General features: G+C 36.0%; 1 protein-coding gene across 1 annotated transcript in view; it reads right to left on the reverse strand.

The window, feature by feature from the left end:
* Positions 1-352: 352 nt before the first annotated feature.
* The window catches only part of Kcnd2 (potassium voltage-gated channel subfamily D member 2), a 454,936-nt gene continuing 439,561 nt past the window's right edge, over positions 353-15,727 (reverse strand). The window contains exons 3-6 of the mRNA XM_020162415.2: positions 8,889-8,984; positions 7,929-8,021; positions 4,782-5,026; positions 353-2,965 (exon numbers count right to left, since the gene is read on the reverse strand). Coding sequence (XP_020018004.1) covers positions 2,788-2,965; positions 4,782-5,026; positions 7,929-8,021; positions 8,889-8,984 — 612 coding nt within the window. The 3' untranslated portion in view covers positions 353-2,787. The remainder of the gene's footprint in view (positions 2,966-4,781; positions 5,027-7,928; positions 8,022-8,888; positions 8,985-15,727) is intronic.

A 15,727-nucleotide genomic window follows, 5' to 3' on the forward strand; every position in this document is an offset into this window, starting at 1 on the left:
CATAGAAAAGGTCCTTGAATTAAGAATTTAATTGAGTTGACTGAAGCTATTACTTCAGGGTTTTTCTTTGCTTGAAGCACGTAATGGTAGTTAAGCTGTGTATAAGTTATACTTATATAATATTACTAATGTCCTTATTTAAATGATACTAACTTTCTGTTGAAGTCTCTTTCTAACTTCCCACTGCTGACAGAAAGTTACTATCTCCATCAGTTTAGATTGGGCTTAAGAGTTGCGTTCTTTGTGTCTGTATGGGTTACAGGGTTCTCTCAGATATGTATTATGAGATTGACACATAGTGTTTGGGAAGGAATGAAGTGTAAGAAAAAAAGGCAGCAAACACATTGTCCTGTTCAAGCATGCACATGTTTTATTTAAGTATTCTCCAAAGGTCTATTTTTTCCAGCATAATGCAGATATTATGCTATCCTTTGAAATAAGATACATGAATTTCAAACAAAATTGTCAAATAACAATGACCTTAGTTACTCCATATGATACACAGAAATAATTACATTTCACTTACAATACAGATGCACTTAACACAGTCATCAATAGTCATTCACCACCAACACAGTGTATTTTTAAATCACCTAAAACATCAAAAAGTTTTTTTTCTTCTCCAAAAGTCTAAAGAAATTAATAATTTTGGATAAATGATAAGTCAAAGCAGGTGGCAGAACTGTCAAACAAAATAACCTAAATGCACTTTCTTTTATGCAATATTAAGAACATGAAAATAGAACCTCTTATTGGGAATCAAAAGGTGTTAATTATTCCTGGTTGTAGTTTCCTTAGCCTACTTTTAGAAAAGATTTTCAGTAAATGCCATCAAAGAGGTTTCACTATATATTTGCTCTACGAGAAGCATAAAGTGACAAGAGGCAGATGTTAATATAATTGTTAATATTCACGTCCTGGAATATTAGTAACTTTTTAGAAGATACACTAGGAATAAAGCCAGTTCTTCCCAAGACACAGCTGAGTTTATTTTACTTTTACTCAGCAAATGTTTAGTAAGGTCTACTGTGTGCATAGCACTGTTCTGGAGGCTATTCTAGAAATGGGAAGCAAGAATTTCTGGATTTACTTGAAAATGGTTGGATTAATTCCTTCTTATGATAAGTTAGGATAAGCATTTTAAAATCTCTGTATTAGAGAGATAATTACTAACTCTTTCTTTCTACAGAAACTAAGCTTCCTTCCTTACAGTGATGGCTTTGAATGAACAAAACTTTTTATTTGACATAGAACTTTTTTTACACTGTCACGTGCAGAAATGTCTGCTGATATAGTTTAAGGGTGAAAAGATATAAAGACTTTTCACTTAAGTGTACACAGAGGTCAAGTTTGCATCATCAAACTCCTATTCTCCAGATTTAGTGGAGAACATTGCACCTTGCAACACACAAGAAATTGTCTGAGATGAATTGGTGCTGCCTTCCTGAATGGCGTTGAAAGCATGCTTTCATCAAATATTGCTACATGAAGCACTCCAGTTTATCTCTGCATCTCAATTCACATTAGTTATTCTCAAAATGTATTCAAGATCTAAAACAAAATAAATAATACATCAAGCAAGATTCTGAGATCAATGATCCTGTGATTTTAGTCCCAGTCAACTCTTTTCCTGAAACACACACTGATATTTCCAGTGTCTGGGCTTTTCCATAACCAGCAAAGATATTTCATAGGTGTCAACTCCTTTTCTCTAGTTTTTGACAAGGGGATTGATGACAAGCTACTTACAAGATAACTTGTTGGGGAATACAAAAGTGGGAAAGTTATTTGAACTACAGTAAACGCTAGTCCCCTTGATGATGATAAACCCAATAGAAAGGTGCCATAAAAATACAGGAACACAGAAATACAGTAGACAAAAGAATAATACTGAAGAACGTCAATGACACAATAGTTCTGGATTAAAATGTCACCTAAAACCTGGCCACACTAGAAGTTTGCCTATAATGTGGGTCTTATTGTATCTATGAAGGTCTGGAAAGTCCAACAAAAAAAATTTTGAATCCTGATATGACAAGTGTACAATGAATTATTGCAGTTGTAACAGTGACTAAGTGCAAGGTGAAATGATAACTAATACTGAACTATCTGAACACTTTAGAGTTATTTATGAGTATCCCCATGAGAAATACTGCAGTTCTAAAAGGAGTTTATTTGCACACCCCACCATGGAACAGGAACAATCAGCTTGTAAGTGCACAGAAATTTCCCCCTTCTACATTTATAATTTATCATGCCTAGTCTGAAGACAACATAAGGAAACTGAGATCACTGCTCCAAAGAATTCTAGCATGCATTAGGATGGTTTCCTCCAGTCAATACAAATGGGTCATTTGAGTTTTTTTCATATGTAATAATCTTCATCACAGCCAATGTTCATGGTTTTAACAGGAAAAATTTTTATCAAAATGTTTTCCATATTTTTTGTTTTGCATTCAACTGGAACATTATGTTCAAAGATTTATTTTATTTTTTTATTAAAAAAGAGTTCTGATCATAAGCATCAGTAGACGGCATTTCATTGTGCTCATTCACAAAGTCAAAGGGCCACAGAATATCCCTCTGTTTACAGGTCAAACTGTCTAGAAATGCCATTTGGTGGTTTTATTCACATCCTCAAGTCTGGAAGTTTTAATTTTTTTTTCATTACCAACCTTCTTGCTTTGCTTTCTCAATCTGCAGAAGGTTTATTGTTTTTTCTTTCTTCTACATTGAGATTCTTTCCATAGCCAGGGCTCAAATGCTCTTAAAACTATTCCAATTGTCTTACAAAGCAGACACTCTGACAATATTTCCTCCTGCGTACTCAGGAGATTCTGGCCTGTCATCGCCTTCTGGTGTGGTTACTGGAGGTGTTGGGATGCTTATTATTGCTGTAGTCACATATGGTTGTTCACAGTTTAGTTTGACACACTCTTCCATTTTGGCATTTAAGCTGGATCGGCTAATGAGAAAAAAAATAGATTAAAGAAAGAAAATTGTTAACCTAAAATTTTCTCATGTAACCAAAGAATGTATATTTTAATGCTCATAAGTAACACTTTAAATATTATTTTAAAAAATGAAACTCCAAAACTTAAATGTATGTTACCTTGAACATCAGTCAGTTCATTTAAGTATATTTCCAAAATCTAGCTCAATTTGGCTCAATAATTTCTCAAATAAAGTGTAGTCTATACAAATGCAACAGAGAATGAAGATCTAGTAATATTTGGACCGTCTGAGTTGACCAGTTTTCTTTAAGGCAGGAATGTTGAGAGGACTGAGATACCATTATGAAAGAGTCATATCATGTGGGTTTCTCAATTATTTTGATCACAGAATCTTCATAATTATGGCTTTTTAGAAAATAGAGAATGGCCTCAAAGCTCCCAACTTAGTGATGGCCACATGTGAACAGCCCTAAAAAGTTAGGCACTGCTATATAAAAACCTCTAGGTTGTCCCAAGTGGCATTCATGAAGTACTGAAGACTGAACTCAGAGCCTCCTGCTTACAAGTTACTCTATCACTTGTGTCACACCCCTACTACTTTTGTTTTTCAGATAGTCTTCTGTTTTTGCCTAGACTAACCTTGAACCAAGGTCTTCCTACCTCTGCCTCTCAAGTAGCAGGAATTACAGAGGCACACCACCATGCCTGGCCCCCAAGTGACATTCTTAACATAAATTTTAGACTCTGTTTGTGGAAGAGTAGAGGAAAAGAGCAAGAAAGGTATCAATAGCAGATTAAAACTATTTTTGTGAAACAAATAAAATATTTTTGTCTTAAGATTTTCTTCCAATTTCTACTTTCTTTCATTTTCTACTTCATTTTGTAATGGTTGTAAAACAATGCAGAGGTAAAATATCTTTAAGTATCTCTAGGTTTTAACATTCTGGTCCCCGTTATGTTTAGTTTTTATAAATCAACGAAGCCTGAATTCAGAATCTCATCCAGGTTTTCAATAAGGATTGTTGAATTCCAACAAAGAAGTAGGACTGAATTTATAAATGTCAATTTGAGAATATATGCTATTCAAATTGAAGAATGAAATAAAAAAAAATTTAGCAGAAATTGATCTTTTTAATGACTTGCCTAGTTTATAAATGTATGTTTGTGTTAAGAAAAAGTAAATAATTAAAGACAAAAGGAAATTATCATTGTAAAAGTTTTACATAAGTTTTCCATAAGTTATAATGAGGTAAACACTTTTAATATCTCATATATATTTTTTGAATTGGATAGTTTTTTGTGTTTTATATAGCCAAATACTTTTATGATCAACATTACAGATTGATAAAACTATAGATTGATCAAAATTATAAAATGATAAAAAGGATTTGTGCAGGCATAGTTTTAATTTTCATTCTTACATTGAATGTGTTGATTTTTAGGCACTGATGAATAATTTTCAATCACATAATGTCAATTTCATTTGTCTCTTTTAGTACTGTTGACTGTCATTTCAGTCTATTGAACTTTACATAAGGGCTCCTGAGTATCGAGGCCCTTGCTCAAATAAGAAGTTGTGAAGAGATAAAAAAACATTTGTGTGTGCCTAATCATCTTTTTTCCTTTCTGCTCTTAGTGCTGATATAATTGCTACCTTTCAGCCACAGTGGATATGCCAATATATCCATTTTCATACTTGTTGCAGTATCTTTTCTGTCTCTTTCTCTACCATAGGGACTAGGATTTAGGAGGCACACAGGTTGCAACATGATTGCAGGGGACATGGTCTGTGACCCAGCACAAGTGACACAGATCAATTTTTGGTACCTGTTAGAAAGCGGTGCTCTCTCCACACATCTGATCTGAATTGTACTGAGTTCTTGCACACTGCCTCGATGACTTCCTGAAACATTGGCATTTGGGATGCGGAAACTTTTTTTGTGTCGTCGTGAACAGCAAGTGCTGGTGACTCCTTGTGAAGAGAGCGAGGGACTGTGACTTGAAGGACGATTGACAGTTGCAACTTCCATGCAGCTTTCTTCGAAAACTTGTTCATCCACAAATTCATGATTCTGTTTTGTAGTTGGAAGAATATGTGATGAAAGCAGAAAAATATTTTTTAATTTAAAAAGGGGAATAAATAGATATATCATTAAAACTAAATATATCCATATGCATTTAAACGTGATCCAGTAGGTAAATAAAACTATTTTCATAAAGATTAAATCATCCCAATCACTTTTTGGCATTTGTGTGGAAATAAAAACTCTTTAGTTAACTCTAGAGATTAAAATAATGAAGACTGACTCAGTGTTCATTTACAGAGTAATTTTTTGAAATATCACATTAATTTACACATGAAATCAGGAAATTATAAAGCAAAGAAAAAACACCCTTACAAAAAAGTACGGACAAATTCACATTGACTTTATTTTTTAAACAGATTGAAGTTATGAAAACAGACTATTTTAATAGAATGTCCCAAGTTAGGTTGTGTGTTATATACAAATTCCTTCATCTGAGATTGAAACTTTCTGAATTAGAAAATGAGATACCTCAGACACTTTCTATTTCCTTATTTGGTTATCTAAAATTCTCAATATATAGAAAAATATTACATTAATTAAGTAAGTAAAATATATTTAGCTGCAAAATGTGTCACTACACTTGACTTAGAAGGGATTAGCATCCAACTTTGGTGGCCTCCCTTCTTCTCTTGTGACACATCACTAGATGTGTCGTGATCTCCCTTCTTCTCTTGTGACACATCACTAGATGTGTCGTGATCTCTATTTGTACTGACAGTTCTTCCACCTTTATCTTCCTAATTTCCAGCCTAGAGGCAAACACTAAAGGGCATCATTTCTCATATTTTATAGAAGCACAGTATAAATTTTACTTTACAAATGTTTAATAAAGAATTGCTTCCTAAAATGCCTATGTAAGAATTTTACTTCAGAATTGTAAGGGAAAACAATGAGAATGACTTCAATTACTATTTTATTTTTGTGTGCATGGAAATAGATTTATAATGGAAGGCTTTGCACCCACTAAATTTTACCTAGCCATCTCTCATCCTAAAATATTAGTAAAAACAATTGAAGCAATTCACTGCTAATAGGAAATACATTGTACTAAGCTACTCATTTTGCCATTTCTTTACTGATAGAAGAATTTTGAAATACATGAAATTTAACATTCTACTGTCCACAGAATATGACCAGATAAGACAGAATCTCATGTGAAAGATTAAATTTTAGAGAAAAATAGTGCACAAAGGAGTCATAATCTGTTTTCTCCTCCTATAATGCACATTTCGCACACATAATACAAATTATAATGCATAAGATTCTAATTTATCTCACTAATGAATGGAATTAAAGAAATAATTTTGTTATTGATTGCCATATATTTTTAGGTAACACAAATTAAAATACATTTTTTGGTTTTAAAATAATTTTTGGCTCAAAAATTCCTTAATAATAAAATAGTAAAAAAGGAAAATATAAAGAAATATAAAGAAAGGGACAAATCATTCTATTACTAACCCATCATTTAACTTTCAAAGTGTTATCTTATTAGATTATGGGCCTGTCTATATCTTTATTTAAAATACAAGTATAATCATTCAATGACCCTGTTAAAAAGTCTTAAATAATTTTCCATTTATATCAAGATAAAGATCGAGATTGTTCAAGAGCTTCCAAAGTGCAGCATAATCTGGTCATTGACTGTCTGCCTCCTCTTTATGCCATATTGTACATTTTCTTTCTGGCCACCCTAAAATTTTTTTTGTTATCTTTAGTCCAAGTCCTTGCCTTCCTTGGGTACTCATATCACCTTTTCACTCCTTCACTTCTTTGCCTAACTCCTACTCACTCTGAAGGTCTCAAGTTCTCCCAGAAAGCCTAGTCTGTGCCTGTTCCCTCATGGTTCCGATCTCTTTGCCCCTCTCCACTCTAGCCCACTTTCCCATAAATGGAGGCTAGCTGGAGACAGAGGCAATATGAATCCATAGTGTATCTTGGATCTGGCTTACTATCAAGTGCGTATCAGGCAAGTAAGGTGATAGAAGTATATTGAAATTGACAACACACATGTGTTTCTGGTGAGGTTGTCAGCTGACCTGATTCAAATATGGTGAAAATTTTGTTCTGTTCTGGGTCACAGGCTGTGCCAACTGTTGACAGCCAGTTAAGGAATTGGGTGGCTTTGCTCTGGAGGAGTTCCTACTGACAGTTTGCAATTAAAGAGATGTAGACTTGCTCCTCAGCACCCAGGGACGTAACAAATAGTTTTTACTCTTCATCTCCATTTATTACACTTGTGGATGAAAGAAATGTTTACTTTGTATTATTCATTCTCTCTCTCTCTCCTCCCCCTCTCTCTGTCATTATTGTTATTGATATTCTCTTTATCCAGATGACAGAAATGCTTGAAACCTCACTATTCTCCCTTTTAAATCAGGATTTTGTTGTTGTTGTTGTTGTGGTACTGGGACTTAAACTCAGGGCCTTCACCTTGAGCCACTCCACCAGCCCTATTTTTGTGAAGGTTTTTCCAAGATAGGGTATCGGAGAACTATTTGCTCTGGCTGGCTTTGGACTGTGATCCTCCTGATATCTGCCTCCAGAGTAGCTAGGATTACAGGCATGAGCCACCAAAGCTCTGCTAAATCAGGATTTTAAAAGCAGACTAGAAATGACATTTGATTGAATTAGTTACATGAAGACAGCTTTTCATCTGCATTTAACTGATACCTTAGACTACAGTTAAGATAACCACTGAGGATGAAAGCATCTTAAAGAAGTCTATATAATTCATTCCAAGTTGAAATGTCACTATAATGTCTCAAAGTGGTATCAAATATTGCGTGTTTTCAGCCTCTTTTCCAGTAATGCAGCAACCTTACTTGTGCACAAAAGCAAATGGAGCCTCTGGTAGAGCACAAAGAGGTAGTGGCAGTCTCCCTACCGTGGTTTTCTCCAAGCAGTGAAGCAGGTGGTGGTGCTGGGTTTCAAAGCTGGAGCCAGACTTGCTCACAAAGGCCTGCTCATCCTCCGAGGACTGCGAACAGAGAGAAGGCAGAAATGCTTTCTACTTCACTTGCAAACAATGAGAACCTCAGCTACACATTTGCGCAGAGAGATCTGGAGTATTTTCTGAGATTAACTGGCAGCCTTTTATTATTATTATTTTTAACTAAAAAAGGATAACGGTAAAGTTGCTTTTAAGTTGGAATGACAAGCATGTCGTATATTCATCAAATTAGAGATCCGATCTTTTAGACTCTGCTTTCTTGAATTGAAAATTTAAAAAAGTCTCTCTTACTCATTCAGGCCCAACCACCTTTGTAAACCCGGGAGCCATTGTCTTTGCATTTAACATCGCGCTTAGATAATCTTGAAGCCAGCATCCACCATGTTCACCTACATGGAAGCTATTTTTAAGGAAAGAACATCGAATCCTAAATATGAAAACTAGTTTTGGGGTAAAAGTTCTCAATTCGTATTTCGACAGTGTGCATTCCTAACTCTGAATGGCGCTCTCTCCGCAGTAAAAAGAAAAACGAGATACGTCAGGCCCCCAGACCTCACCAAAGTGGCCTTTAAGGAGCATAAGTGTCTTGAAACAGAAAAGAACGAGTCATTTCAATGACTGAACATTTTTTACTTCTCCAGTATTAATAGAGGACAACACAGGGATCCCCGATCATGAACAGGAGTTATGACTCACTGGCCATATTTCATAGCATAGACTCTAACCCACTACAGCCAACTAGAATGCACAGGAGGAAAGTTATAAAAATGACACTTTTGTTGTTTCAGTAGCCATTTTCATAATAACCCACAATAAAATTATATGGCTAAGCAGAATTAAATCAATATTACACCAATAAACTGATCATGAAAAAAGCCAGGTGCTTGGCCATACCTGCAGCTGGTTGCTGAGTAACCCGTTCCGTTTGCTCTGCATGTAAGCATTGGCACTGCCACTTTTGGCAGCCCGGATCCTGGCCAGCCTGGCTTTCTGCAGGAGAAGGAAAAGAAATGCCCATTAAGACTTGGGAATAATGTTCTTAAAACACGGATGGATTGCACCTTGGCATAATTGTAGCATAAGCACATGTATTTTATAAAAATGAGGCAGCTTTTCACTTATAACTATTGAAAATTACTGTTCTTTTCTCAGTGTTTTATTTTACGAAACATTTATCAGTAGGAGCTTTTAACTATCTTGGAGCTGGGTCCTGTATTTAAGAATTATAATTAGTCCATACAGTAAGATAAAGTTATTAAGTTGTTTCAATTCTGTTGAGAGAAAAATAACACTATTGTTCGATTCTATTTTTCACTTATTCTAATTTGAGTAACTTAATGAAGTGAAATCAGGAGCTCAGAAAAGCAGTTGCCAACTCCCTTTCATTTCAACTAATGTCCTTTTAAACTTAGTTACTAAGTTCCAGGGGCAAATTACCTTTCTCTCTCTTTCTCTTTTCCTTTCCTTCTTTCATTTCTTCTCTTCTTTTCTCCTTTATCTTTCCTTCCCTTCCCTTCTCCTCTCTTTTCTTCACCCTCTCTTCCTCCCTCCTTCCCTCTCTCCCTTCTTCTTTCCTTCCCAGAACAACTTTTCAGCTACTTCTTTCCTTCCCAGAACAACTTTTCAGCTATATATGCATACTCCAGCTTAAACTTGATTTTGGCAACTATTCTGTTTGGCCAAAGTAGAACCCTGTTGAACAATACGGATACACTTAAAAAAAAAATCTCTGAATTTATTCACTTTTTGTTTGCCGCACAGGTCCACATGACTCTATACTTCTGTGATTTCTCTTTCACTCTTGAATCTATTGAAATGAAGAAAATAGTGAGTCTAGGCAGATTTATAAGATCATTTTTAATTATAAAGCATTCTTGGAGGGGTGGTACTGGGGTTGAACTGAGGGGCTCACACTTGCGAAGCAAATGCTCTACCACTTGAACCAGTCCCCAGACCTCTTTGATTTAGTTATTTTTCAGTTGTTTTTGCCCAGAGCTGGCCTTGGACCATGATCCTCCTATCTCTGTGTCATGGGTAGCTAGGCTACAGGCATGAACCACCAGGTCCAGCTTGTTTGATAAGATGGCTTCTTGCAGCCAGGTACCAGTGGCTCATGCCTGTAATCCTAGATACTTTTGGGAGCCTGAGATGAGGTTCTAGGCCAGCCAGGGCAAAAAAAAAAAAAAAATGGGACTCCCATCTCAATGGGAAAAAGCTGTGCATGGGGGTGCATGCCTGTCATCCCAGCAACTGTGAGAATATAAAATAGGATTGTGGTCCAGGCTAGCCTGGGGGAAAAGTGAGGCACTCTTTCCAAAATAACCAAAACAAAAAGATCTGGAGGCATAGATGAAGCCATAGAGTACCTGCTTGGCAAGTGGGAAGATGAGTTCAAACTCCTGTACTGCTCTCTCCCCCTCAAAAAAGGTAGGGGCTGATAACATTTTGTCCAGCTTGGTCTCAAACTGCAATCTTCCTCATCTCTGCCTCTCAACTAGCTGTGATTATAGGCATACATCATCATGCCTGACCCCCATTAAAGCATCTTTAACATACAGAATGCTCTTCAATTTAAAGAATTTTAGGTAGTCACTTCAAATATTCACAGTTACAGTGAGATTGCTAGAGCAGTATTCCTAAGTACAATGGGCAGTTAGCCAGATCTCTGGTCTTCCATTCTATATTATGACACTGTTGCATGTCTGTTTTTAGACTGCAATGGAGGGAGACTGCTTTTCCCTCCCTGGAGAGCATGATAATGGTGACTTTGTATGACTTGTATCTACCAAGTGTATGTGACAAAGCAACTGGAGTGACTTGGCTAAGGAGTTTGCAAGGTATAAAGACTGCTTTTCCCTTTCTAAACAACACACATAAAAGCCGTCTTCAGTCTCAAACTGTGGAATTCTCTTCTTAGTAAAAGTCTTAAAATTATTTAGATCTTAAAAATAAGAAACAGATATACGTATATGACAAACATGTTAATACCACAAAAGTACATGGGATCAGGTAAATGTGTCTGACACTGAAGTGGGCCTTTTCTCATGCTTCAGAGTCAGTAAGTGATACTATTTCCAGGGAATCCTGACAGAAACCTTCTAAAAATATAAAAGCTAGTACATATTCATGTGCACATACTCAAGTGTATACACACACACACACACACACACACACACACACACACACACACATTTACCCAGTTGGTAAAACACGTCTGATGATCCTCTGCACTTAGTTTATTTCATTTAGCACATCTTAGAACTTCTTCCCTGCAGTTATGTATAGATTTGCCTCATTTCTATGTATGTACAATATGCTACTTCATGAACAAAGCATCATTTACTTAGCTAGCCAACAGCCAATTTTTTCTTTTTGCCATAGTGAGGACTGAACCCAGGCCATGCACACACTAGACCAAGTAATTCTATTACTGAGCTACATCTCTGCTCCTTTTTATTTTTTTCATTTTGAGGAAGGGTCTCACTAATTTGCCTATGCTGGCATTGAAGTGTGATTGTCATACCTCAGCCTCCATAATCTTAAAAATTCCAGAATAGCTGGAATTATGGGCATGAACCATTATACCTGGCTCAATTAATTTTTAAATCATTTTTTAAACTATAGAAGCAATATTGCCTGCTTTGAAAAGCATGGAGACAAACTTCTAATAGAATTAACCCTCAGTCAAAAGGGGTGTGTGTGTTGTTTAATAGGATTTACTGAATTTCTCTTTCAAGTTGTGCAAAGATATTCTTTACATCATTTGAGAGTAGTAACAATATGTCTAAAGCACTCAAAAATAGCTTTAACATATCATCTTGGCTTTCACACTGCCCTTTCTCCCTTTACTCCTAAATTTATTCTCCCTGTGTGCTGATCCTGTTTAAAATAATATATTGTACAATGATTATATTTATAGATGGTGAAAATAGACAAATTTCACTTTTTGTTGTCAGTTTAATGCTTAGGTCACTAAAAATACTGAATCAATATTAGAGAATTAAGTTGGAAGGTAGAAAACTTTCACTGTAAGGCCTGGATTCCAGGCCGGACTCAACAAACAATGGTAGACAAGTACATGTAGAAATGATTTAGCATTGACCTACTAATATAGACATAAGCAATTTGTATATTGGTTTCCAGAAGTGCTTATTGTTTAAATTTCAGTACTAAAGCATGTTTGATCTCCTAGAGCACTTACTGCCTTATTTTCTTTTTCTTCCTCTCCTCCTCCTTCTCCTCCTCCTGCTATTTCTTCCTCTTCTTCTTTCCCTGGAACATTCATTGCCTTTTCTTTTTATTCTCCTCCTCTTCCTCCTTCTTCTTCTTTCCTCCTCCTCCTTCTCTTCTTCTTTCTTCTCTCCCTTCTTTTTCCTCCTCCTTTCTTTTTCTTCCTCATTCTCTTCTGCTGTTTTCTACATTTTCCCCTCCCAGCTTCTTTGCCTGCCTTCCCCTTCCCTTTTCTTTGGCTCCCCCTTACCTTCCCTCTTCCTTCTTTCTTTCCTTCCTTCCTTCCTTTCTCTTCCCTCATATTTCCTTCTTTTTTTAAACTATTATAGAGCATATTGTCTATATCAGAGCTACTAGTCTCATGCATTTCATTCTCTAAACTTATAACAGCACTACTGGAAAGTATTATTTTTCTTTCATCAAGACTTATATATTAACCAAAAATATTGTCTAGCAAAGGAGAATGACTTTTGTTTTTCATTATATAAAGGAAAATGCATGTGATAGCCAACACTACTACAGAAGTAGTTTTAACCTATGAAAAAAGAAACTGTTTTAGAGACAGAATAGCCACTTTTGCTAATACCATGTAAAAAAAAGACTCTCTCATTTTAATTTTGATCATGACTGTTCTTTCACTCTGCAACAATTCTGTATGAGCTAATTGGTTTCATCTTGTGGAATGGCACACCAAATACTTGTGGAATGTCAGCCTTTATGCTCAGGAATTACATGTTTGGTTACAGCAGGTAACTGAGGGAAATTATTCTACAAAGAGTCTTTAGAAAATCATTTTACTTATGACCTATTCAGGATGGCAATCTTGGCAACTTTGGTGGTACAATAGAAAGGTTAAAAGAGAACAATTCTTCCAAATCCATCACTCCCACTCTTATAGCAAATAACTTCTGGGCATAGCAAAGTGTCAGCAAAAAAAAAAAAAAAAAAAGGAAATTAGAGTAAGGTTTTAGTAAATACTGTATTGTGATAAATTTTAATTTAAAATAGGGTTTATAGTATCAGATTTAAATTAAGTATTTGCAGTTTGTTTTAAATTATGTATCTGTTTTAAAAATATTGATGTGGAGTCAGGCATGGTGGCTCACATCTATAATCCTAGCTGCTCAGCAGACAGAGATGGGGAGAATCACAGTTTGAAGCCAGGCCAGTCCCTAAAAAACGTTAATGATATCCCCATCTCAACAAATGAGTTGGGTGTGTGGTACACATCTGTAAACCCTGCTACTCAGGACATATAGAGTAGAAGGATTGTGGCTGGAGGCTGGACCTGGACAAAAGTGTAAGACTCTATCTGAAAAATAACTGAAGGTAAAAGGACTAGGAGTATAGCAGAGTACAAGGTCCCAAGCCCAAACCCAGTCCTGCCAAAAAGATGAAGAATGATGATGTTTGGATAAAAACTATTTCCTGTTCATCCCAATTTTTCATAAATTCAGGTTTGCCTAATCCTCCAATTTCAGCAATTTCTCAAAGTTGATTTTATAACCAGCCAGATAAAGAAACAACTGGTTCTGTGGTCTGGACAAGGTTGGAAAGAGCTGAGTTGTAAAACAGGTTTCTTTGCTATCTGTTTCCTCACAGAATACCTGAGGATAACAGAGGACACAGTACATCATTCTTCTTAAACTAGTGTGACATGGAACTCTTTGATTGTGGAGCCTTCAGAAACTACTATGCAGTGGAACAGAACGGTTTTTAGCAAGTAGATTATGTTTTAATTACACCAAATGACATTATACAACTTTGTAATGTATTTTCTAGAACAGAGGCTAGGAACAAACCAGAGAAAGATCTATAAGCCAAATACTGTCAGCGCAGTGATTCTCATAAATGGGCAACCATTTCTGAATGAGGTATAAGGTAGATTGAGGGAAGTTATTGGACCATCTTGCTACTGAATCACAAAATGTTTTCAATAGTTTTGAAAATAAAGGTATCATAAAAAGTCTGAAGTCTGGGGTAGAGAAACTCTCTCTCCTTGGTAAGTAGAGATAACTATTTAATTGTCAAATATTGGCCTACATGCTCCCTGGACAATGTGCTCTGGAAATCTCAGTTACACTTATTTCTTTCATTTAAGGTTTAGTAAAATACTTAATGCAGATTTAGCACCATAAGCTTTATCAGCTTATCAGCATTTAAAATTGTAAGGAATTTATTGGGATCTTTCCATTTGCTACCACAGAAATGAAACAAGTTAGTATCAAACAGTAATAAAATAGAGTGAATAATAAAGAAGAGAGGAAGGTAGTCAATGGTAATACTGGAGAAGGCAGTTTTGGGCAGAAAGAGCACTGGGATTTGGGTCAGTGGGATGATGGAAGGACTCCATGTAAGGAAAGGTGAAACTGCAAGGAAGGTATCAGAGACAAAATCATGCCCCCAAGTACACAAAATGCATACAGTTCTTAGGGCTGAAGATCGAATCCAGACCCTCATCCATCCAGTGTTGTTTTTAACTGATGCTGGGAATGTTCTTTGTTTTCTCTTGATGGAGTATGTGGTCAAGGTGAACAAGACTTTGATATGCATGTACTCACCTCATACTTTTACTCATTGCACAAATATTAAGGCTCTTTTATGCCAGGCATTGCACTTTACGCAGTGGAGCAAAGCAATAATTCAGTATAATACCCAATGACAACTTATACATAATATTGTGGGAGAAAGAAGAAGGAGCAACAAATGGTGTCAATAGTATGCAGAAATCTCTTCATGGGAGGAATAATATTTGTCCTAAGTCTTGGATCTGGGTAGGAGTTTGTCAGGTGGGTAGATCAGGTACTGTGGGGATGGAGTGAAGATCTAAGAGCAGAAGTGATTCAATAAGGCTGAAAGCTAGAGTGGATGTGAAGTGTATGATCTACAGGTTCCTACATGTGCTGATAATAGGCAGTTATTAAGCTACAGACAAATAAAGAACTAGGTTATCCATAGATAGGATAGGAACTGAGTGATTTTGTTTTAATAGTGGGTAAAAGGGACTATTCTCAGGCCCCAACAAGGAGTTCTTTCTTGCCTTTTCATTATTCCAGAATTACACAAAATACATCTTTTGACTTTGGCATTGCTGAATGTACTAAGCAATGGTTCTAAAATGTTGTCTTCTGATTATCAGTAGCGCAATCATCTGGGAACTTGTTAGAAATGCAAATTTTGCCAGGTGAGATGGTATATACCTATAAATCCCAGCTACTCAGGAGGCAGAGGTAAGAGGATCACAGCCCAAGGCTGCCCTTACCCCAAAGTGGCCTTAGCTTCCAAGGAAGATCTGAGAACCTTGGCCCAAGCAAAAGTGAGAGACCCTAGCTGAAAAACAAATTAAAAGCAAAAAGACTGAGGTGTGGTGCAAGGGATAGAACACTTGCCTAGCAAGTGTGAGAAGCTAAGTTCAAATATATTAAGCACCTGGAGCATACTATAAACTCTAGACAGACAGAGTTATTATCATTAGTACTATTACTTTACAATTACTACTATTA

This window comes from Castor canadensis, chromosome 2 (genome assembly GCF_047511655.1).
Source record: "Castor canadensis chromosome 2, mCasCan1.hap1v2, whole genome shotgun sequence".
Classification (NCBI taxonomy): domain Eukaryota; kingdom Metazoa; phylum Chordata; class Mammalia; order Rodentia; family Castoridae; genus Castor; species Castor canadensis.